Here is a 25762-nt window from a genome sequence, read left to right as displayed (position 1 = left end):
GGGAGTAGAATATGTGCTTCACAGTTTGAGTATGAGGTTATTTTGGTGGCTAGGTTAAACAAAATGCATCCAGACAAATGTATTATTAACAGCTTAGATATTTGAGAGGGAAAAAGATTGGTATTGGCAGATACTCAAGGTTGCGGTATCTGTTTTGGACATGAAAAAGTGGTATCGAGCCATCCCTACACAGAAGCGCATATTGACGGCGGCGAATCACTAGGTTTTAAAGACAGGTTAATTATTTGCAGAATTCGAATCTAAGGAGACAGACCATTAAATTAGCTAAATAAAGGGACAAAAATCATAAAAAAATAAAAATAAAAATAAAGTAAAATCACCCCAAAAAATTAAAATAAACTATCGCCAATTGGCTCAGCCATTCCCTGATTGTAGATATATTCATCCAAGCCTAAGGACAACGGGCAGCGGTCCAGTGGAGTGGTGCCCTAGCCTGGCTGGTGGCTGCTCTGCCAACATAGAACAAAGCTGTGGCCTCAAAGGCCGCTATCCCTTAATGTCAAGCCAGGCAAGCAGAGCTAAGGATGGGCTGCAACGATGAAGTCATCCCTTTTCAACGAGATGATGGGAATGTACACCAGCACAAAGGCTGAACAATGGCAGCATCTGCGGCAGAAAAACACGGGGAAGGGGCAGCCAAAATGAACAGCTGCCCATTGGCAGAGCCTCAGTGGGAAGAGCGCCTCTGCACTGTCCAGAAAGGATAACGCTCTGCTTGTATAACAGACAGTAGCAGCAAAGGATGTAAAGCCCTCTAAACGCATTGCAAACACTGAAACATCAGCTCTCAGGTTTGGTGTCATTTACTTGCACAAGGAGGCACACAACAGTTTAAGGGTAAAAGGTAATAGAGGCAAATGTCCTTAATTGTCATGGTAATAACGCAAAAAATAAAGAAACTTATAAAACCACACCAACTTGAAGGAGACCAAAGAACGAGCATACAAAATGTGAATAATTGTCGTTAGAAATTAATGAACAATTAGAAGGTGTCCAACAGAGAGAGAACTAAATGAGTAAGCTACAAAGGAAAATATGACAAAGCAAGCAAAGCACTCAACAGATGCCAATCAAGCTGATAGGAAGCCTGCACCATAATGAGCATCTTCATGATGGAATCTGAGAAAAAAAAAAAACAAGACCACCCAGACAGACAAAATACAGCAGATGATTGCCTCACTAGTTTAATATCACAAACCGCTGTGTAGAAACCAGCTTCAACTACCTGACCTTCAAAATAATATCTGGAATTACGTTTATATAGGTAAGCTCTTATCTCCCGGCTTAAGTTTGCAGATTCCAAACAGTGTTTTCCAGACAGTTGCTGAGAGTATTCATGGGATTAAATTGAAAGGAGAAGATGACTCCAGAATGAGCCACATTGAGCCATTTAAACTTTCCAGTAGAGATGCTTTAAAGGCTTTGATATTTTTAAATGGGCTCTGCTTAAAGAAATCTATCAGCCACACAAATTCAACTGGATTCAATTAATTTAACTGGTGGCTCACCTCACCAAATAAAAAAGGAAAGAAGAATTACTTATCCACATCCACCTGCATGAAATATAAATAAATCAAATGTGTATCCCTGCAGGTTTGATTTATGGACACACAAACAAACTTAATTTTTTGTTTGTAAAAAATCGTATGTTCTTTTGTCGTACTAAAATCAGATTGGAGGCCTATTAGTCATTCATTTCCCTCTTCCCTTCAGTATGTCTTTAAGAGTCTCCACCTCCTCCTTCGCCGCCGCCACCTCCTCCTCCTCATCTCAGCATGCAGGTGCTCTTGCCCACAGAGCTTCGCGCAGACTCCTGTCAGGGAGAGGCCAGGGGTTTGAGATAAGCAAAGATCCCCTTTGCTCCCCTTTGGCGCAACCCCAGACCACTGGCTGTCAGGTCTTCCAACTGTGGCTGTCTTATACACAAGGCTCCGCCCCGGGATAAACCGCCTTATCCAGATGGCATCATAGGCCAACTCAAAGCTGACATTGAGGATAATAAATAAAGGAGGAAAATAGCGGGAGGCTTGACAGCCGGTTTAAAACCTTGACTGCCATGAAGTTGTTATTCAGTCAACTATTAATCATTACCCAGTGCAGAAGCAAGGGACACTAGCAGAGACAGTGTTATTACAGAAAAGACATTGCACTGTATGAGTGCTTAATGTGAAAATTTGCAACACTAAAGATGGCGGCGGCAACGACAGTGTTAGACCTAGGCCTGAGTATCAATATAATATGGCTATCGTGACACAACACTAGATATCATCTGGAAGTTTGGTCATCTTAATATAGTTGAATGTCGCATTTTCTTGGTCATTAAGGCTGCATTACAGTAAAGAAATCAAATTTTCCACAGTTCATATGCTGTTCTAGTTGTTTTAACAAGCTATGTGCGCAACTGTGCCTCAAAATATAACTCATCGCAAATCATGACATGTAGAACAGAACTATATATATATATATATATCTATATATATAGATATATATATAGAGGACTGGTCATTCATATATTCTTCTCGATTGCCGCAACGTTGCTGCCAGGAGCATTACCAAGATGGCGCCCAGGTTGACAGGACTCTCTTGAAATGACACTGACATGAGCCAGCAGTGGGTGAAATCTAGGCCTATCACCTGGCAACAAGCCTGAAACAATCTGACTTTATTCCCCTCTCAATGACCCTTCCTAGGTATCACCCCTCAGACTCCATCTCGTACTCCTGCTTTTAAGGTTGAAGCATGAACACTGACAGTCGATCCGGACGTGTGTCAGCGCTACTGACACAGAACAATCACTGTGAGCAGAGGCACGCACGCATGGCGAGAGAAGGGCTGTCAATTACAACGGTGCATCGCTTGTGCTGCTGCCGCTGGAAGGACGGGCTCAGCAGTCTTGGCGGTCATGGAACAACAGTCGCATCAAAGTGCCTGTTGTGATAGACGGACACAGCAGCCGAGCAGAAGGAGCTCCAGTCGAGCCTCTGCAGAATGTAACGCTCTGACGGGAGTTTGTGTTTGCAAGTGAGCCCTGCAGCAAATTTTGCTTTTGGTTATGAGCCAATGTAGGTTTGAAAATAAAATTGGTTCTAAGATCCAGGTTTGCCTGTTGGCGAGACTATAGCACCAATTCCAGAAGAGATTGCAGATAAGCAAATAAGAACGGCTTTAATTGGCGTATTATAGGTAAACCTTTGAATACAATCATCATTTTTTGCCTTTTGCTCATTTGCAATTCCTATGAATAAGTCACTTCACACATCTGTCAGGAACTGATAAGGCTGACTAATGAACTGTAATTATGTTGTATATGTGACATTGTGTCTTTATTGCATTGCACTGTATGTTGAATTAGTAGCGTATTTAATTTATAAACATAACGTTGCTATTTAAATGATCCCTTTGATAATCAAATTTGCACATCAGTGCAGAAATTGCAGCCACATCTTTAAGGGACAGGGTAAGGAATAGGCAAAACAATGAATCATATAAAAAAAGTCCAATAATTTACAGTGGACCCCTGCATACTAATGACTGTGGAGGAACAGCTGCCATCAGTTCCTCAGAGGTATAGAGAAAAATGTGTTGAACTTGAGTGGGATCAATTGCTTCAATTGCACAGGTTGCTAGATTTGAAAGTTGAGGGAGTCTGAGATCACACACTTTGGATTGCAGCAAAGAGGCAGAAATTGGAACGCTGAGTTTGGAGCTGTCAAGGCAACGGTGCACTTTAAATCTCTTTAGACAACGGCTGCCAAACATTGCCAGAAGTGAGGCTGCATTATGATCTGCGGTAGTTCCCTAGAATTTGTTCAAGCAAATGTATTGTAGCTACAGCCTTGCGCACTCCCACACAGGGCATTTAACAAAACCAGAACAGCCCTGACAGCCTCTCCTGTGAGGCTTATCACGCTCATGTGTTCACACAAACACAAACAATCAGAGCCTCTGGATACATGGCCGTGGCAATTCATCACGGTAATAAATTAGGCTACTTCTCGGTGCAATCATCCTCCATCAAAGCATCCGAGGCCTGCGTGGCCTCTAGGCTGCTAACAGGTACCACTGTGGTTACCCTGTCAGCACTTTTAAATGACCGCAGAAAATTGATTGATTTTGAAGCGAACAACTGTGGCATTGCATATCCTCAAATGACCACTTTGGTTGCACCCTTCGTTAATTTGGCATGCAGCGGGCTGATGCATATAGCATATATTTTATTATTCAGAGTCAAGCACAAGACATGGCGCCTTTGCTCAAATAGTCAAAAAAAGAGAAGTATCATTCAAAACAGCTCATCTACATATACTATCTGCTTGATATGATGTAAAACCCATGCCTGTTTTATGCAGGGATGCAGACTGCGTTACAATATAATTCAGGCCTCATACTCGGGCCATGTAGGAGGATTTACCAAACACCCTACACCTGAAAAAACAGACAAACAAGTGGGGATGAAAATGGGCGATTTGTATGCAAACACAGTTTTTAACTGTGTTATACTCCCCATGGTTCTTTCACGCCACAAGCAGCTCATCTCGCACATGTGCCGCAGGTGCCAAGGGATATCATGTTTGCCTCACATTTCTTTATTCTTTCACTCTCGGCAAAGAATGTACACAAAACCACTATATTGTACATTTACACACTTCCGATGTGCCAACTCCTTCCACCACACCGTGGCCGAAAAGCCCACTGGGAGCGCTGATCGGTCTGGGAAATGACGGTTAACATCACAGTCTGAGCACCAAGTCCATTGATTAAGCAGAACAACCATGTGTGTTATTTTGCTCATCTTCCTGTGGTTTGAATATTATCTGGCAGACACCAGATCATACAAATATGAATCATGTTAACGAGAAACTTATTAGACAAGCAATGTCAAGGAAACACCATTTTGTCGAATTCGATTTTTCAGCCTACATAGCGATATCTGAGGGATGGAAAGTGAAAGCATATATGAGATTTATAATCTATTATCTATCACTGTAAGGGAGCTGGTGAACGGTGCGCAGGTCCATACATGAACATCCGCTCCACTGCTTTCTGACATCAGAAACAGATGGCTTGATCACCGGTCTTTAATTCTAATAATTGTCAATATAATACATGTGGCACCAATCTGTTAATTAATATTTCCTTAGTTAGGAAGAGTGCATTCAGTGTTTCCTCAATATTCCTCAATACAGCAATTTGTTTATTATGAAGTAAAGATTCCACAGGGTGAAAACAAATCCAATAGCCACCACAATTCCAGGCCAAAATGCTGTTTCAACTGCCGACACTGACTGCAACTGGCGTAAGTATTTGCCCAGGAGTCTGTATTACAAAGTCCACTCCCATTACACATAAATTAACAGATCCTACAGGAAACAGTGCGTACAGCAAACTAGCACATAATGCCCGAGGATGGGTCTTAAGTACAATTTTTTCCTGCAGGTAATTGGTGACTATAGAGACCAGCGAGCCAATGATTTGGAAGGTCTGCGCGGAGTTTCAGCAGGAGGGAATAGCCAGTTTAGCCAAGTGTCTTGTAGACAAACCAATCAATTGCTGTTTCTCCATGCAGGCCAACATGCTGCAGCACTTGCGGGGTGGGGGGGGGTGGGGGGGGTTCATAAATGGGCCTTATCTGTTGCGGCAAGAAAACGGGGGTGGTGTCTGGATATTCCATGAATCAATACAGGGTTAATCAATCTGATCCTGAGGGAGCTGTGAGTAGAGCACAGCCGCCTGGCTCCAAATCCACCTCGGTTTTCTTTTCAATCGCTCACCTTGACTCCTCAGAGGTGCTGGCTGCTAAAAAGCCAAAAGCCTGTAGGACACACTCAGCCAGCATCTCTCCATAGGCACAAGCAGCGATCCAACCATGGCACTAGCAATTTGGAGAAGGGCAGGGCAAGCGCTGGTAAAAAAAAAACAATAATAATGGGGAAAGTGTGTGTGTGTGTGTTACCATGGATATATTGTGTATGCCTGTATCGAACTCTTTATTTGCCCAAGAAAGCGTCTTTTGCTCCACTCGCGCCGCAACAGAATGGGCTCCTTTCCTGAGATAACAAAGGTAAGATGAACTTGACCAATTCACACACACACACACACACACACACACACACACACACACACACACACACACACACACACACACACACACACACACACACACACACACACACACACACACACACACACACACACACACACACACACCTCCAAAATCAATAACTATGACAGACTTTACAGCAAAGGGAAAAGAGGAGTTTTGTTTTGTTTTTAAATCAAATGCCAAATTTTCTTGGCAAAAAAAAAACGTAAGAAGAAGGGAGGGATAGTTCTAAAGTGGCAATAGGATTGAGGAGGAGTTACGACTCAGCGGGGAGCAGGTTGGCACCTGACACGATATTCTCTGTGGAAATATCATTGGCCAGGCCGACTGACTCAGAGGACGATGTTTTGTTTTTTTAATTGACAAGATAAAAATCTGATTCCCCTGGCCGATGTATTGCAACTGGCATGGAAATAATCACCAAATACAGCGAGGGAGCCAGAGGAAATGGGACCTGACGAGACAGGCGATGTCAGCAACTCATCTTCCAATCAGCACTGCAATGTTTGTGTATTTCAAAATAAGCTTGACATTTTGATGCTGAAAAATCCAATCTTCGCTTCTTCTCCAAAGTCCTGCTTGTTTAATGTGTCTCTTATTATCCGGGGATAATTCAAGGCCATGCGCAGAGCAAAATCAATAAAGCATCCCCCTGATGACAGTGACGAACACAATGATAATAATCTTTCATTTCTGGCAGTGATGGCCCGTTTGAAATCTACATCAAATGTGTTCATATTTACAAGAAAATATATTGCTGTCTTTCCTCACTGTCACAAATAGGCGTTGGCTGATATAGGACTTAAAATGAGCATTCATGTATAATAAGCAACAGACAGAGCAAAGGTGTCAAGATAAATTGTAATGCAGTTGTCAAATCAATGCTTTTTCGGATTTCTGACAGAACCCATGTCGAATACTACGGGGAACCCTGGATTTTTGATGAGGGGACAGTGTTTCTCACTGAATTAGATTCTATTTGTGGCAGAAGCTGATGGGGCGGGGGGCGTCCCTGTTATGAACAGTGCTTTTTTTTGTTTCATTCAATAAGGGAAATTGAGTCAAATAAAATACATCTAAAATAAAAAACACAATGTTTTATTTGCTTGATTTTGAGGAATGGGGCCCGTGATAGCTCGCAATCACCTGTGATCGCTCCCTCTCCAATGTTTCCATTGCACATGGAGAGGGAGACGAAGGAAAATTGCGCCCTGATCACTCCCCCAGAGGACACTAAAGGTACTTGCGTTTTTGATCAACTATATCATATTATTTGAGGGCTCGATCCGAATGACAGATGAAAAGATCCAGGATATTTTTTTTATTATTCTTATTTTTGTCAAAAATATATAATAATAATTTTGATCAGGGACCATTTTTTATATTTTTTTTATGAACTAAAACAATTTGCCCTTAATTACTTTTCATAAACTCAATTTACATGTGAACAGTTAACTGACAGTGTGTATGAACCGGACTGTGGCAGTTTGGCCTGCCACATGCCATCCAAGTGTTTTCAGGCCGCTGGCACAGAGACACAGACGACGGGGTAGAAACAACACCAGTTTATTGTAGACAGTGGGCTAGGTGGAAAAGCCCAGGAGCAGATGGACACGTGTCCTGACAATGGCTCCTCTCCTGTGTGTGTTAGTGTGTGTGTGTGTGTGTGTGGGGGGGGGTTGCTCGTTAGACCAATCAACAAGCATACAGCCACACTGATCCTGGGCTCAATTACCGAGACCCAGGACAGGTGTGGCTGCTCAAACCAGACCATCCCTACAGCCCACGAACGTTATCTGTTGTGAAAACCTTTACGACATGCCTGTCTCATCTGATTGGCTAAGCAGCAGCTTGGGCATAGCCTGAAAATGAGGCACCGAAATCTGCGTTGCAATTCAGTCCAGTAGATGCCGATTGTGTAGGAACTGGTGCCATAGCGGCAACGGGCTCGGTATATGATCATGAGCGGGATGTTTAAACATCCCACACAGAGAGGAGGGGCTATTCACAGACCGGTCCATTGTCAATGTGTTACATATGAGACAGAGAGAGAGAGAGAGAGACAAAGACAGAGAGACAGAGAGAAAAAGAAGGGCTGAGGGAATCAATGCATCAGTCAAAGTTCTACAATGAAATAAGATTTTACTTATTTTAAATAGTAAAAAGAAAATAGAACATCAATATGTGGCGGTCAATGATGATATTGCTGTCAATGTTGATATACACAAATAAATCAATGTATGGGGAAACACTGCGGGAACCGCAAGGCATTTTCACTTTGGGCTCATTTGTTTCTCTTGATTTGCTTGCAAAACAGTTCACCTTTGATTCAAAAAAATCTTGTTGATTCAAATGGAAGAAAAGGCAGAAAATTTACAACTCCCGTGGTGCTTGTATTTGATAAATGTTTGTTTTAATGTGTTTTGACAACCAAAGCATAATGAGAAGGTCCTGCTCGCATTGCCAAAAAAATTAAAACGTCAAAGTGGCTGGAAATCACTGATCAATGGGAAAGGATTTTTAATTTGTTGATTTAAATGAATGTGTTATGCTCCTTTAATGAATAAATCAACAATATTAAAAAATGTTGTCATGAAACTAGTGCTGGGCGTTATGGCCAAAAATGTTATGATATAATATTTCATACCATTCAATATTTATCCCGATTTTTATATATATATATATATATATATATATATATATATATATATATATATATAAAAAGAAGACCATGTATGCCATGATGCATTTTAAAAACACATTGGTGGAATGAAAGTGCACAAAATAAACACTAATCTTAAAATACAAATCTGCATTGTAAAAAATGTAATAAACATTTCCAACAAAACTTAACAGGATTTAGTGTCCTCTTTTCGGGTTTGTAACAAAATAAATAAAGAAAATAGGAGGGAAAAAAACATGAAGATAAAATGTTAAACATTATTTTTATATAATGGACACAGCACTCGCAATGTAAGTAAGGAGTGAAAAAGAACAATGATTAATAAGTGCAGCTGCTTTAATTAACGTTTCACTTAAATAAAACCGACGTCTCGTCGACATTACAACACAATGGATATTATTGCGGCTGGATAAATATATATTATTATTATATTTTATATTATTATATACGGCTTTGGAACAGAACTTAAATATCCACAAAAAACACCAAACTACGGATGTATGTGGCCCTGTTGTCACACACACTTTATTTCTCTTTTCGAGTTGCTCATTTTGGACACTGCCGCTCTGTCTCAGCGCAACCTGCCCATGAGGGAGGGGCGGGGCTTCTTTCTGTATCGACAAAAGTAATTGGCTAGAGGTGAGAGGTTACCTTTGGATCGTCCAAACTGATTGAATTTTCGTTGCCACTTGCCTAACGTTTCCATAAATGAACAACTCTGCAGAAGACATTATCAAAATTATCGAGATTATTTTATTTCGACATTGAGGTTTTGACCGGGAAAATCTGTTGAAGTCCGACATAAATTAAATGTCTCCGGTCATAAGGTCTGGTGAAAATAATTCCTTTCAAGCACAATTTGAATTAGTGTTGGGTAGATAATTTTGATTAAAAAAATTCCGCACATCTGTCAATTTCCGCGCTCGGGAAGTTGTAACGGAAAACCAATCGGTTTGGACGATCTAAAGCTGACGTTCACCTCTGACCAATCACGTTTGTCGATATAGAACTAAGCCCCGCCCCTTCCCTCATGGACGAGTTGCCCTTGTCAACACAGTACACAAGGAGCCAGCGTCTAGAACTCTGAGGAGAAGCAGAAAGATGAAGTATCGTTGGTTTTGAATATTTAAGTTCCGACCCAAAGGAGACGGTAAATATTCATTGTGTAAAATATGTCGACGAGACGTGCAGAAGAAGATGGACAACACCGCAAACTTTATTATTTATTATACCTACTTGCCATATTTATTTTGTTTTTAATCAAAATTTTATTTAAATGAAATGTTAATTAAAGCGACTGCACTTGTTACTTATTGTTCACAAACGGAAATTACTCGATTTCAAGTAGTAATATTTGTAATTTCTATGTATTTATTTGTAAAATAGCGTCAACTGACGGGACCTATTATAAATATTCAATAAAAAATATTATAAATCCTAATGCATTCATGAGGTCATTCTCTATATAACCTGCTTATCAATTGTTTGTAAGCTCAATAAACACATAATATTTGACTGGACTCTCTCCCGTTGAAATTGAAATCTTCCACGACACGTTGACCAGCATCAATTTGTTCTAACGGAAACTCTGATCACAATAATAATCATTATCGTTTTATCGCCCTGCACTACATTAAACAAAGACGATGATGCTTTTACAGAAGAGAAACTTAGGCCCTAAGTTTTGCAGACTTAACAGCTCCTCTCCATGTATTAGAAACAGCTTTAGGCCGGGGCCACGTTACATTATTTTTCTCTAATCCTGAACAACAATGATAAGATTGAGCAGCGCACTTTTAACAACTGACATCTACAGATTTTCAGTCTCTTCAGTGCATACACATAACTGCTGTCTTTGAGGAGCACAAATCGAAAGAGGGAAAACAGACAAACTGAGTTTTGCGGTATTCCCACACTCGCGAGAATGTATCTTCCCGCGAGTCACACACCAAAACAAACATGGATGCCAAACAGCACGCTACTGTGGTTGTTTGCGCTGACATTATGTACTAATCAGACCATCATGAGTCGACACTATTCCACAGGTCGCTCCGCCATTTCAGAAGTCCCCACTCGCTCACTTGCCGCTTTCTTTGGCCTCCCCAACGTGCAGGCGCATTATCTCATTGGCTGTTGAAAAAGTTTAAAACAAAAAAATGCTGTTGCCATTTGAGGCTTTGATACGCGCACACAGACCAAAGTATTTGGTAAAATCTAGCCCCGGTAAAATAAAACATGTTTGATTCAATTGTGACCTGGCCGATTGGGATCATATTGAGACAGACACAACTTGTCATTTTTGAAGCGTGCAGAAAAATGTGTCATCTCATTTTCACCCAAATGCCTGGGCATTTGAATGTGGAGAATAGTCCTAATAATGCAGGCCGCTGTGAACAATCTCTCCGTGAGTGGGCACCTGTCCTTGCAAATAATTCATGAATGCATCTGTGCTGCGGTTTATCTCAATGGGACGGAGGGAGACACAGTGGTCTATTGCAGACAAACTGCAATACTGGACCGTGACAGTTCCCAGGGCGAAATAATCCTGCCTGGCGACGACAGACAGGCAGGACCAGATCGGATCCGTGAGCCCGGTTTATAATCTCCCCTTTGTCATAATACTATGAGCAGCCGTCTCACATACCGTGGCTGCGGTTTGCGCGTAAATAGAGAGATCTCCACCAGATTTAATAGCAGAGGGGCTGAGCTGCAGCCCCGCAATTAAGACGCTCCCTGTATCTTGTCGATCAAATCGTAAGCAGAAATGAAACCGCGAGGGGCACCGATCCCACCACGGCAGTAATATCTTCGCATTTCCGCAGAAAATGGGTTTCCACGTGCGTTGGGAAAGGGGCACGCTAGCACATTCCCCTCCTACGTCTCCTCCTCTGCGCTCCACCAAGCACCAGGCCCATTCATTCAAATCTACAGGAAGTTGCAGGACAGCCGCAGCCAGGGCTTGGTGTGTGCGTGGTCGCCGGATCGGCGCGTTAATGGAGACATCTGGAGACATCAGGAGACCCCCCCCCCCCACCCCCCTTTGAATGACCGGTGTGGAGGAAAGCCAAAAGTCAAAATCAAGGCGAGCCGCAGGGGGTCTTTTCTGCTGTTGCAAACATGCTGTACGACTCCTCTTCCTCTGGCTGCTTGGCCGGGGCGAGCAGAGCCAGACAGCGGCATTGTAAAACCCTCAGCTTCTGCCATGTTGTGTTACTGTAATGCTCCGTTCTGTTGGTAGAGCCATGCGTTCCACCAACGCACATACACAATGCGTGTGGATTGTCGACACAGACGTTTATTGTAAATGGTTTTAGATTCACGTATGTTGCCGTTTTTATTTTTAATATTGCATGTGTGTCCTCTTTTTTTGGGCTATTGTAATATTGCCACCTTTCGAACTAGGTAGCCATTTTTTTAAGGTTTGTTGTATGTTGCCGTTTGTTTTTATTTATTTATTTATTTTAATTAGTTGATTGTTTTCCTACGTTTTATTCTTAATGCTTATTGTTTTGTATGAGAGCCTCTGTAAGCAAGAGGCTCCCTTCCGGTATGGATGAACTATCCGTCTTTCTTACCAGGGGTCGAACTCGTGGATGATGCTCTCGAACCGGATCACGGCGAAGAGTCTGGAGCTGAACCCGGCCAGCCAGGCCAGGAACAGGATGGTGAAGGAGAGCAGGGACTGCCAGCCCGCCGGCTGACTCAGTCCGCCCGACAGACCTCCCTTGCCGGCTCCACCTCCCCCGGGTCCGCGGCTGCTTCCGTGTGGCGCCGCGCCGCCGGCGATCGCGGCCGCTCTGTGCCTCCCGTCCGCGGCGATGTGGTGGTGGTGGTCCGCCATTACTGAGCGGTGTGCGCGGTGTCAGTGGATCTTCCCGCCACGCTCCTCCTCCTCCTCCACCTCAGTCCAATTGCCCCGGTGTCGCTGTCGTTCCTCCTCCGTCGATACCGAGCGGGTCTCCGGTTCAAGTCCAAATTGCTACAGCGGGGGAAAAACCAGGCGTTTACATCCCAAACGCACACTCACGCCGCCGGGAAGAGGAAAAAAAAAAATCAGCCGCTACCGGACTGGTGACGCGAGAGTCACGAACGATTCGCTCGCAGCGAACGGACCGTCCAAATGAGTCGGGGATCGGGTCACTCCGGCGGTGACGTTTTGAAGGGTTTTATCAACGGCGAAGGGATTTGGATCATTTCGTATTGGGAGTGACTGAGTTACACATTTTGCATTAGACCCAAATAAATACCGCGCATCGCAATGTCAACTCAACCTCCTCTCCGAATGAGTAGCATCAGAAGTCATAGGTGTTTTTTTTTATTATTATCATTATTATTATTATTAAAACGTGTATTTTAAAAAATCGTTTCGGCAGGAATTCATCATTTTTTTCGATTCACACACTTTGCATTTCTTTTTCAAAAAAAAAAAATTAAATAATACCGAGAGAATACAGGAAAATAAATAAATAAATAAATAAATATCCCTGGGGATCCGCCCCAAAACAACTGCGACAGAACGTAAAGATTCTTGTGAGAATCCCATTCGCGGCGGCCGACCCGCCCCCCCCCCCCCCCCCCCCCCCCGGCGCTCGCCCGTTCGTCACACCCACGACAGACGGAACCGAACGAACGGAAAGCGTCGGAAAACCGAACGACTCTTTTCATCTGTCAACTTCCATCTTATTTTTGTATTATTCTTTTTTTTTTTTTTTTTTTTGACCCGCGTGGATCCGCCAGGAGCCGAATCCGAAAGAGGGAGTCGAACCTCCCACCACCACGGCGGACGGGACGCCGGTGGAGGGTGACGAGGTGGGCGGGGCCCCGGGAAGCCCCGCGCCAGCCACTGAGAGAGCGACAGGTACAACGGGGCGGGGCCCCAGCGCCGCTGAGCGCAGGACATCCGGCGGCCAATCGGGGCGCGGCGCTGCCCTGACCGACCGCGGGGCCGTCCAATGGGGTCTCGCCGGTTCCCGCGGTTGAAGCCGGTCGGGGCGGAGGGTTCGATCGCCGTGAGACGGAGTCGCGTCTCCCGTTGACTATAAATACGGCGCTGGCTGGGGGCGTCTGAAGGTGGCTGCGTAGGAGGGAGGATCAGTCAGCTCCTCACAAGCGAATATAACGAGAACAGTACAGAAAGTAACCCTATACTGAGAAAAACAACTGTTTTTTCACACACACCTGCCACCACCTTCCTTAAATAAATATCTATATATATATATATATATATATCTTTCTGAATCGGTTGCACCTTGGACGTTCCGGACTGGGGCCAAGACCAGAGCCTGCATTCATCATCCTGTTAACACACACGAAAAAACTATACTCTTATAAACCCCCCCCCCCCCCCCCCCCCCCCAAGTCAGGAATACACTGGATTGGGAGATTTACTCTTTTTTTTATTTTCATTATTATTTATTTATCTGGGGAGGAAGGTGAAGTACTTACAAGCAATGAATGACCCTATATCACCTTTAAGACCAAATAATCCAATTATATACATACTGATATTTTTGCCCAGTCAATACTTACATCCCTACTTATCCTGAGCCACTTGGCCGCTGCCATTGCTTTTTGTGTAATTAATATTTTTTTTTATCTAGTGCATAGAGAGCATTTGGTATATTCTGTATGCATGGTGTTATTTGTTTAAGCTTTTTTTTTTTTTATGCTACTGGTCTGTTCCAAATTCCTTGTATGGAAATGTACCAGGCCCAAGGAACAGATTTTTTTAAATTGTGACCTCAGCTCAAATTCAAACTTTGCACCCACATCATTTAGAAGTTTATCGTATATCAGTTGACGGAAATGCCAAAATGTACCTTTTCTTTTTTTACGTGTGTATAGACCTCGATTGGCCCTTTTAGCTTGGGCCTGGTTAATGGTGCTGCGGATTTCAACTACGAGATAGGAGATAAGAGAATAAAACATCCAAGCGAGATAAGAATACACGGATGGGGGGAGGGGGGTGAAGAGAAGAAAAATGAAAGCCAAGACGAAAAGGACGTTAATAAACATGGCTGGCATCTTGGGGAATAGATGGCGTGGAAGAAGGGTGTGACGGCCAGGGCTTAAAGCAGAGATTGCAGAGAATCCCTGCAAGGACACACACACACACACACACACACACACACACACCCACACACACACACACACACACACAAACACACACACACAGACACACACACACACACACACACACACACAAAAGCACTGAATGCAAGGAGAACCAGAAATACCAGGCCATGAAAATAATTTGCCTCCGCATACACTCTGACACAGAAACTCCTCCACACCGCTGCTCATTCATCAAGATCCGTTTAAACCCCACCAACACCTCCACCCATTACCCCTCCACCCCTTACCTCCGACTCCGGAGGCATGTGAAAGCCAGCCAAAATGAGCTGGCTTTTATTTTACAGCTTTATTTCGCTCCGTCCCCAGGGACAGACTCAAGGCTTTGTTTGTCTTTTTCTTTGTTTTTTTTGTTTTCGTTGCCCAGATCAGTGCAGAACCGCAAAAGATTACTCTCGGCATTCTCCCCATGTCTGCTTTACTTTGCCAAAGGCCAGTCATGTAGAATCCCCAGACAACCCTCTTCTTCTTCTTTCTCCTCCTCCTTACCCTGCACCAGTGTTTGTGTGTCTCAGAGTGTGTCAGGTGTGATGAAATCATGTGCTCTTTTGCCTTTTTTGTATATACAGGTACTCCTAGCTTGACAACCTACCTGTTTAACGACCGTTCGGACGACCAGCTCTCTGACCAGTCTGTATTGTATACTGCACGTCTCAGCATCAAGCATCTCATCACGCATCACCCTTTATACACTATATACACTATATACAAAATATACACTATATATACTATATATACTATATATATTATATACACTATATGCACTATATACACTGTATATACTATATATATTATATACAGTATATACACTATGCATTACACTATATACACTATGTACATCTCAACTCATCACCGTTCTCAGTCTCAGTCTCGTTCCGGCAGTCTGTCAGTATTCACTGCACTAGCGTTCGCACCCTAACCGCACCCTAACCCTTTACCGTGAAATAAAATTATATATATTATATACACTATATATACTATATATACTTTATATATTATATACACTATATATACTATATATATTATATACACATTGTACACAATATACACTTTACTGTATATACTATATACACTATATACATTTCATCACTTCACCGTTCTCAGTCTCATCCACGCAGTCTGTCAGTATTCACTACACTAGCGTTGGCAATCGCCACGCCCCCTTACCGTGAAATAACACAGGTCTGTTTACCTTTACTGTTTACCTTATACTGAATTGTACTTTTTCTTGTTTATTATACTTTTTATGTTAATTGCATGTTGCCAATTTTTCACTTTTTCTGTACAGCTTTAGATTTATTGTGGATTGCCATTTTATTATATTTTTATTGCATTATCATTTTATTTGATTGTCATTGCCTATTGTTATGTATATCTCTCTCTCTCAATCTCTGCTCCAGTGTGTATGTGTGTGGTGTGTGTGTGTGTGTGTGTGTGTGTGTGTGTGTGTGTGTGTGTGTGTGTGTGTGTGTGTGCGTGCGTGCGTGTGTGTGTCTCAGAGTGTATAACATGTCACAAAAACATGTATTACTTTGTAATTTTTTCCCCTACATTGACAGCTTATTGAGGATAATGTGCACTTTGAGTCACAGCTGCCACGGATATCCCCACGCTCGCTGTATTGACGGGATTCAGCGCGTTCTCCAGGGATATGCAATCATCTGAAATCACTCACTCGGCCGTGCACACTGTTACGTAAAAGCGGAACAAAGCAGTTACCCCTGTCTGTATGAGAGAAGTTACAATATAGCACTGGGCCCGATCCGGCTGAAAAATCCATCATGGTGTTTTCTTCCCACAATGGCGTTCAGTGCCTTCTAGCGCTGGAGATATCACCCGAACATATAGGCATCACAATACCAAACGAAGAAATAATAAGAAGAAGGTGTGCAAGGGAATTACAGATGTAATAATGAAAACACCTCATGCGTGCCGGATCACACACACGCTTTGCCTTGGAGCACAATAGTGAAGTTGTTATTGTTGCTCTATTCCCCTCGCATCTCTTCTTCACGCTGATAATCTGCCGCCGCGTCGTCACCTTATCATCTTGATGTACAAGCTATTACGGGGACATTGCACAGTTGGATACCGTGGTAAGAAAATAAAGCTTTAAAGACTCCGTAGAGCCTGTCATTGATCCAATCCGCAGTAAGAAGATGATGAAGCGGTTCCTGGAGAATGAGCTGCACTGCACTAGGTGTCTAAACAAGCTGTAATATCCATCTGCTCTGAACTGTTTATCTGTTTGTGCCAAGACAGTTAAACATGGGCCTAGTTGGCCTAACCAATGAGGCCACATCGGAACTTGTCAGAAAAATGTCCCCAGATAGATTTTCCTCCAGTGATCCCAATGACAACAGTGTTTAGGGCCATGAAAGTGACACTTGCAGCATGAGACCCTATGATTTATGATTCAGAGTTTGACAAGTAAAGACAGGACACTGAGATGAAGCATTAATCACAATGCGGCCGGAGTCCCCGACTCCATCCTGCAGGAAAGAATCTGTCATCAGGAGGGTCTCCTTCCTTGACCGAGCGGGTACTCCTCTGGTTCCTCTGGTTCTTCTGGTCCCTCCTCTTGCTCTTCCTCTGGTTCTTCCTCTGATAGCTTCCTCTGATTCTTTATATATACAGTATATGATGGCGTACCTTGCATCACTGCAAGAACCCTTAAGGCACAATGCAATTAAATACATTTATGGTCTCAGACAGTGCAGACAGTAGCTGCTGGTAGCCAGCCTCAAGCAGGCTTCCAAATGATCATCAGTCATGGTGGAACGGTATTTGGACTTAATAATCTTCATGTGGGAAAAGGCTGACTCGCATTGAAAAGTAGAGCCGAATAATGCAGTCAAGGTAGCACATCGTACTTTTCAGTTCGTCCTCTCGTTCCTCTGTTTCATCTGGTCCCTCCTCTGGTTCATCCTCTGGTTCGTCCTCTGGTTCATCCTCTGGTCCCTTCTCTGCTCCTTCCTTTGGTTCCTCTAGTTCCTCTGGTTCTTCCTCTGGTTCGTCCTCTCGTTCCACTGTTTCATCTGGGCCCTCCTCTGGTTCATTCTCTGGTTCCTCTTGTTCCTCCTCTGATTCCTCCTCTTGGTTCTTCCTCTAGTTCCTCCTTTGGTTCCTCTGGTCCCTCCTCTAGTTCTTCTCAGCACAATACATAATACATAATACCGACCTTTTACACCAGTACCAATGGGGATAAGTCATGTACACTCACCTATCCGAAAATTCTCTGAATTTTGAAGCCTAAAACATGTGGAAAACCAAATTTAGCATAACACACACACACACACAGTCCTGTTGAAACCGCGGTGGCATGAACGTCTCGTAGTTTCATCCAAATCAATCCAACATACTGAGCAGATATTAGCGGAAAACCGACCAAATTTTGAGCAATTTTAAGACCGTCGTGCCAGTACGTCTGACGCCAATATATGTCCAACCCGGCTAAAACTATCTGGAAGACATACTTTGGCATAAGGTATGAACACGGTTGAGGTGTCTTTTTAACTGCTATGTCACAAGGAGCTTTTCTTGCTTATCTGACACGTCACAAGTCGAGTTCTAAATTAATTCTAATTCTAAAATGAAAGAGATTGGACCGTGTTCAGTGTGCGCCATGGAATCAGTCACTTTGTAGGTTTGTGTTAAACGTTACCAAACTATTGATTACGTATATACATGTATATTTATATACAGTTTGTCGCTTCTTACCTGGTAGTTCTGTTGGATTGATATTTTAAATCTGTGGTTACCATTTCTTTGCCGGTTTAATGAAAAAATGAATAGAAAATAACTCTTGAAATGTCCTCTGACTCAGTGATGAGTTCAAAATCCAAGATGGCGTCGGAAAAATAGAAGCTGTGCAATGGTAATTTCCCACAGAAAAATCACATTGTTTGTTGTATTTCATGGAAATGGAACCTACTGAAAATGTAATCCAACTAAAAAACTGAACTCAACTTGACTCAAGAAATACGTAAATTACACTGCCATCGTAAATCGACATAAAGACATCATAGTTGACGTGTTCAACACACAACATCTACCGTCACAGAAACTCTGGATGTACTTCAATGCAGCAAGGTAAGTTTTAACAATGACAACATATTGTTTCAAATTAAAACAAATACTTTATTTTGGTTATAAACATGTATAAACACTTTACAAACTGTAATGAAAAGGCAAAAAAGCGTCACACAGAAAGTGTGATCTTGAGTGATTATTCTATAATAATTCTAATTACAAATTAATGTTAAAGTCACAATATCGACAAATAATCTATTAAACTGAAGATCTAAAACATTAAAGAGGCCATTGTCCAAAAATCCAGTCGTCAAGGTCAGTCCCAATATTAAAACAACGAAATACTGAAGAAACGAGACGAGCAACCAGGAGACGACAGACCGGTGGGAGCCCAAGCTGCGTTACGTTAAACCTCGGAAAATCGTGCTGCGTTTCAGAGAACCCAGCAAACTGTATAACGCACCCAACACAACTAAACTGGACCCCGTGTATTGCTGCCTGCAGCTATATTTGTTATAATTATTATAATATAATTATTTTTATTATTATTATTATTATTATTATTATTATTATTGGGAGTCCAGCTTGCAGAGTTCGAGGAAATTCTCAGACTATTTGAAACAGAAGAACGGCCGAAGCTACAAACACGGTTGACACTTGTTTGAACCAGTATGTCACAAACATCTCGTGGTTGACGTTTCGTCCAAATTGATCCACATAAGGAGCTGAAATTAGCAAAAAAACGAACAAATTTGACCCTAAGTACTCAGCTGTTCCTGCTTGACTGACATGCCACTATTCGTAAACAAAATGAACCAGATGAGATTTACAGTAAGACACTTTTGCAAATTGTGATGCATTGCACAGAAACCTGAAGACTGTTACAAATACCTAAAAACAAATAAACTAGACCCTGTGCTATTACTACAGCAATACATTCTATTTATTGATAGATTATTTTATTATAATGTTGTTTATTATGATTTTTATATTATTCTAAGTTTCTTTTTTATTATTTATTGCCTTTCATTACATTTTTCATTTATATAAATGTGTTGTTGTCTATTTTTATGTGAGCTGCTGTTGCACTGCAATTTCCATCCAGGAATGAATAAAGTATCTTTCTATCTGTCCATCTTTGTAGCTATCTATCTACCCATCCGTCTAATATCTGCTTATGAATGTGTATTTATAATCTATTGTGGGTGTCTCCGCCCACAGGTAAGGGTTTGGGGAGGGAGACGGAGTCTTTCTGGCTGTGGTGCGCCAACATGGCAAGAGTTTTGTCACCTAACACAATAAGGTACGCCGGCCACAAATGGTGATAACAATTATAATGAAGGTGATCATCGTCTCGGGCGCAGGAGGAATGGCGTTCCGCTGCTGACGCGCCGTGGGCCGACCCCCTCTGCAAGACAGACAAACATTAAGAAATTTCCCTTCCCTTTCCCGCGGGGAAGGGAACCGTGCTGTCGTCCGCAGCCGGGGCTTGACCATGCCCTTTAGTCCGCAATCTATATGTATTTTTTTATAATCTATATGACCCTGTCGCCGATGCACTGGTTGTCCTTCCTTGGACCACTTTTGGTCGGTACTAACCACTGCATACCGGGAACACCCCACAAGACCTGTCGTTTTGGAGGCGCTCTGACCCAGTCGTCTAGCCATCACAATTTGGTCCTTGTCAAAGTGGCTCAGATCCTTACGCTTGACCATTTTTCCTGCTTCCAACCAACAACTTCAACAACTGACTGTTCAGTTGCTGCCTAATACATCCAACCCCTTGACATATACCATTGGAACAAGAAGAGCAATGTTATTCACTTGGCCTGTCAGTGGTTTTAATGTTGTGGCTGATCAGTGTTTAGTTCCATTACATTGGACGATACATATAGAATAGTAATGGAAAGTATGACATGAGAACATAACTGAAAAAGATTTTTTCAAACAAACTCCCTCAAATGTCCTTAATTTCTGTAGGTCATACTTTTTTATAACGACAAGTTGTGGAAAACAAAAACTGCAAATCACTTCATGAAAAAGTATGGATATTCGGACATATTAAATATCTCGCAGTTGCTAATTACCAAGCCATATACCACTGTGATGGCCAGTGGGATTCGTGAACATATTCTCATAAAATAAAAAGAATTTTTTCTGCCGAATGTGCTCAATCTCATAACAGTTCACCCCTAAATAACACAATGTGATTGATCGTCTTGGCAGCTGAAGGGTTTATCCACCAGTCTCCCAACTTACGTGGTTTATTTATCACCGTACCTGTCCAAGAAATGATGGAAACACTGTCATAAAACGATTTAAATGTGGCTAGAAATGACACAAAGCTGGAGCCTGTCCTAATTTAAAATATTCTTTTGGCGCAGCAGTGACGCACTGGTAAATGTCAACAATGGTGAAGGTCCCTGTGTGCCAGACACTGTTTTGGGGTTTGCGACGCCTTAAGTCTTTGCTTTGTTTGAAAAGCTGCAGCTGCTCCTTTAGGTTTCTTCAGTCACTCCTACACTATTCTCAAAATGATACGAATGCTGATATCATTTTTTAACGAGAAATCGATCTTATTCGATGAGCTTTTCTTTTTTTTTTAATCCCCCACAGCATCAGCAGTGAGGGAAATCGGAATTAAATGAAAGAAAAATAGAACAATTTTGCCCAGAAATGTCCTCATTGGAGAATCTACATTAAAAGAAAATAAATCAATGCTTTTTGATAAATATGCCCTTGAATCTGTTTGCCAACCACCGCGAGAGAAGCGTTTTGCGTTTTAAACAGACTTTCTAATTATCACAATCACCACGGTAATTGCACTGAGAAAGTCTGTTTGAGAGCCTCAAAAGGGCCTCGCCCGCAAAACCTACGCAGAAACGTGTTGTTTTTCCCCCTCCGGCCGAGACAGTTGCCGGGAAAACGTATAAACACTTATAAACACAGAAAATGATCTTTAAACATTTCACATTCCGTCACATTCATCGAGATCGATCGGAGACTCAATACAGAACGCTGAACGCCTTCACTGACCGTTCCCGTCCGTTCAAAGTCTGTTTCTCTCTCCCGAGAGAGAGAGAGAGAGAGAGAGATTGATCCGAAAACAAGTAAATTATGGAGAGATCTGCCGATTTCAACTGAAGGGAGACGTCACTTTTTCTCGGAGGGTATAATTCTACGCTCTCCAGGCCCTTGATCCCCCCCCCCCCCCCCACTCCAGAGTGATGGATATCCCATCAACTGCTCCGCGGCTCTGGTTCCGAGATGATTCTTTTCCGAGCGGCGCGAAGGAATGTGATTTTGATGTAAAAAAAAATAAAAAAATAAAAAATAAAAATTTGTAGTGTGCTTCCCAATTTCCCAGCTGTCTCCCGGCTGATAAACAGCCCCCGGCTCCCGCGTCCACGAAAACCTGGCCGTCTCAATTCAGAAGGCGACAGATTTATGAGATATCGCACCCTCGACACTGAGACTTGACGGCAATCCTTGCGGAGCCGGCGGCGGCCATATTCGAAACAGGGGCGAGCTCGCGGGAGACTCGGGGGCGGAGAGCCGGGATGTCGAGGCTGTCGCCGGCAGGAGGGAAAACCGGGGGCGAATACAAAGAACATAAAGCCGTCATCGGCACCGTCGTGTTCTGGGGTGGGGGGGGATGCGAATTCAAAGCCAGACGTCCTGGCGAAGACTCATCTGGAATCCACACCTCAGACATCTTCCACCGTTTCCCCGTTCCCGGCTGATTCCGCGCGGCCGCCTGCGGGGGGATATTCCCTTCCTCGCCAGCGTTTTTTTTTTTTTTTTTTCTTCTTCCCGCTCCGAAGAACCATCCGGGCGCCCGGGGGACGACCTCGGTGCACGAGGCGGCGATCGGTCGCGGGCGTCCCCGTACTTTGGCCGCGCCCAAATCGATTCCCCCGCTCCGTTGCCTCAGCTCGGTCATGTGACGGAGAGGCTGCTCACCGGCCTGGATGCTCCCTGGCACACACTCAAAATAAGAAACTGAAAAACCATCCATACAGCCGGCGTCCAGAGTCCGGGAACTCACGTCCGGGTGGTCGAGTGGGCCTTTGACGGTCTGGACGAGTGGCCCCCAATGTGAGGCGCTAAGACCCCGACAGAGGCTCGCCAGAGATGGCAGAGAGGGTCACGTGGCCTTGGACGATTTTGGAGGCATGTTTGCCGAAAGTGGAATCGCGGCTCAGAGATCCACATGAGCGGTGACGGATTGGCCATCTGGCAATTTGGCGAATGCCAGAAGGGCCGACCTACTATGGGCTGCCAAATCCCTGGACGGAGTAGAGTAGGCCTATAACAGGTATTAACATAATTGGTTTGAGCTCTGATACGATGTCACCTTTAAAGCACCACCATACCTCCAATCAGTGCACTCAATTCTATGTATGCTGTACTGTAGCACCAAAGTCAAATGTAGGAATGACGGTCACGGTTGATAGTAAATTGACAACAATTTGCGCCATGACTTGAATAAAAACCCTTCAAATGATTCAATAATTTTGAAATGTGTTGCACGAGTGGCTGATTTATTTGCACGCCCGCAGTTAACGTTACAACATGCAGACGGACGAGTGAATCGCCTCCAAATGTATGCTGGGTAATTTTCGGTATGCTGCGTCATCGCCAACTGCCAAAAAAACCCCAAAAACCTTCAATCACTTGTCAACGGTTTCTGACTCTTCCAGTCGCCGTCGCGACTGCCAAGCGCTCATTCCCCAAAACTTAAACTAATTAAAGATTATCCGAGGAGCACGATGGGAGGGTGGACTGAGTGGATCGGTGGTGTCGTCAATTAAAAATGACAGGGCGGAGAAGTTGGACGATCGCGGGGCTCGCCGAGCGCCCCTCAAAATAGTGCTGAGTACTTGACGAAGCGATGGCCGGCCGTGCCAATTTTTTTCCCCCCCAAACATTCTGGCTGCTGATAATCACAGGCGAGCGACCTGCCCCTGATGCTCATTGGTGGAAGCGGGTTCCAAAACGACACGAGCGCCGTGACGGCCATCGCAATCTGTCGGTCAACGCTGTCGTGCAGGACGCGTGCTTGTGCAGGCGGCCATTGTAGTGTTGTTTTAAAGAAGCTTTCCCTTACATAAATATAGACATTTCCACCATAAATTCATGCAGAAAATTCACAAATTGGTGCATAAATATTCACCGGGAATACGGTAAAATGAAGTGTTTGACGCTCAAAATGTCCCGGGCGAGGAGCGGGGCCCTGCTGACGCGCTTATCGGTGGTCCGACCTGGGCCTCGGGGCGGACGAGCCGTGGAACCATCTTGCAGCCGGTTCCCTCCGAAGTTCCCCTCAGAGTATCTGCGGCTCCGTTTTGTCTGGTAAATCGCCATCGCAAGCTTTTTCTGTGAACGTTTGGGTGGGGTTGGTGAGAACAGGGCCTGCCTGTTGCAAATGCCACGGCCCTTTTTTTTTTTAATTTTCAATTTTTTTTTGATCGATCTCACTCCGTCGCTGCACACGCCAGTGAGTTCAAATGCAAATCGCAACAAAACCGTGCGCTAACAGCGCTCTGTCTCTCCCCACCAGGAAAATAGAACCCACTCAGGCAAAAACAGCCGTCGACTGAGAATAAAAAAAACATTAATTATTTATTTATTTTCAGTTTTTGTGTCCTTTTTTAATGTGTAAAAATATAATATTTATACGTGTATAAAATCTACTTTGACTTCCTGTCTCTACAGTTTCTCTGATTTGTTTGATATTTTGCGTCGCTACTATGACGGTTGTCAATTCAATTAATGTTAATGAACTGAACACATTGTTTTTTTTAATTATTTTATTCTGTATTTTGAAATGGTGCAATACAAATATTTGGAAGACATTTCCCCTGAGTGTTTTTTTCCCCCACACGTAGCGGTGTGAGAAATAGGCCCAATATCACATTCTTTTTTGGGACACGCGTTGATTTTCTCTCATGTGAAGGGTCCTTGGTTGAAAACGTGTTCTCGACGAGTCGCAAACCGACTCGCGCAGGATGTTTCCCACAGGAAGCGTTGCGGCTTGGTCTCTCTGCAGGTCTTCCTGTCGCTCTAATCTCCACGGCAGATCAGCTCCTGGGTGAACTGCAGCATGGGGCCCCAGAAGCCTCCCTTTTGCTCCTACTGCTGATGATGATAGGTTAACGACGGCGTCTCGATTTCCTTATGATGGGGGTCGGGGTGGAAAATCGAGGTGGAGAAAGGGAGTAAGAAAGGTGTTGTGTTTTTGGATTAACCCCCCCCCCCCCCCCCACACACACACACACTTCAGTTTAAGATTTTGTTTAAGCTCAGCATTGATTCCCACCGCAGCATTGATTGATTCGTGGGAAATACCATGGCAACCATGTGTGAGAATGATGAGGGAGACTTTGGCTAAGTCAAGATTAATACCAAAAGGGGTCTTCTTCTGGTTTGCTGGGTCACACACACACACACACACACACACACACACACACACACACACACACACACCCCCACACACACACACACACACACACACACAAAGTGGCACTTATATGGGGGTGTTAGGGTGATTCTATGGGCCTGTGACTGACAGGGGCCCTAAAAATGTATTAGAACATTCGGTACATTGTTGTGGTGCGCGCTTTTTCTTTTAATTATGAGAACGAACGAGCTTGGAGCTCCGGGTTAAATACCCCCCCCACCCACATGTGAATTATGGGAGCACAGGCCCATATCCCTGTTTCTCAAAAGAAATAAAAATAAAATAGAAACTGTGTGTTTTTATTTTAGATATCCCCGCCGGTGCCATA

General features: G+C 43.5%; 1 protein-coding gene across 1 annotated transcript in view; it reads right to left on the bottom strand.

The window, feature by feature from the left end:
• The window catches only part of stt3b (STT3 oligosaccharyltransferase complex catalytic subunit B), a 108705-nt gene extending 96011 nt beyond the window's left edge, over positions 1–12694 (bottom strand). Inside the window, exon 1 of the mRNA XM_079998901.1 lies at positions 12383–12694. Within this exon, the coding sequence (XP_079855027.1) occupies positions 12383–12648 (266 nt within the window). The 5' untranslated portion in view covers positions 12649–12694. The remainder of the gene's footprint in view (positions 1–12382) is intronic.
• Positions 12695–25762: the final 13068 nt, after the last annotated feature.

This window comes from Zeus faber (genome assembly GCF_960531495.2).
Source record: "Zeus faber genome assembly, chromosome: 1".
Taxonomy (NCBI): Eukaryota; Metazoa; Chordata; class Actinopteri; order Zeiformes; family Zeidae; genus Zeus; species Zeus faber.
The sequence above is the reverse complement of the archived record's forward strand: the minus strand, read 5'-3'. Positions and strand labels throughout refer to the sequence as shown.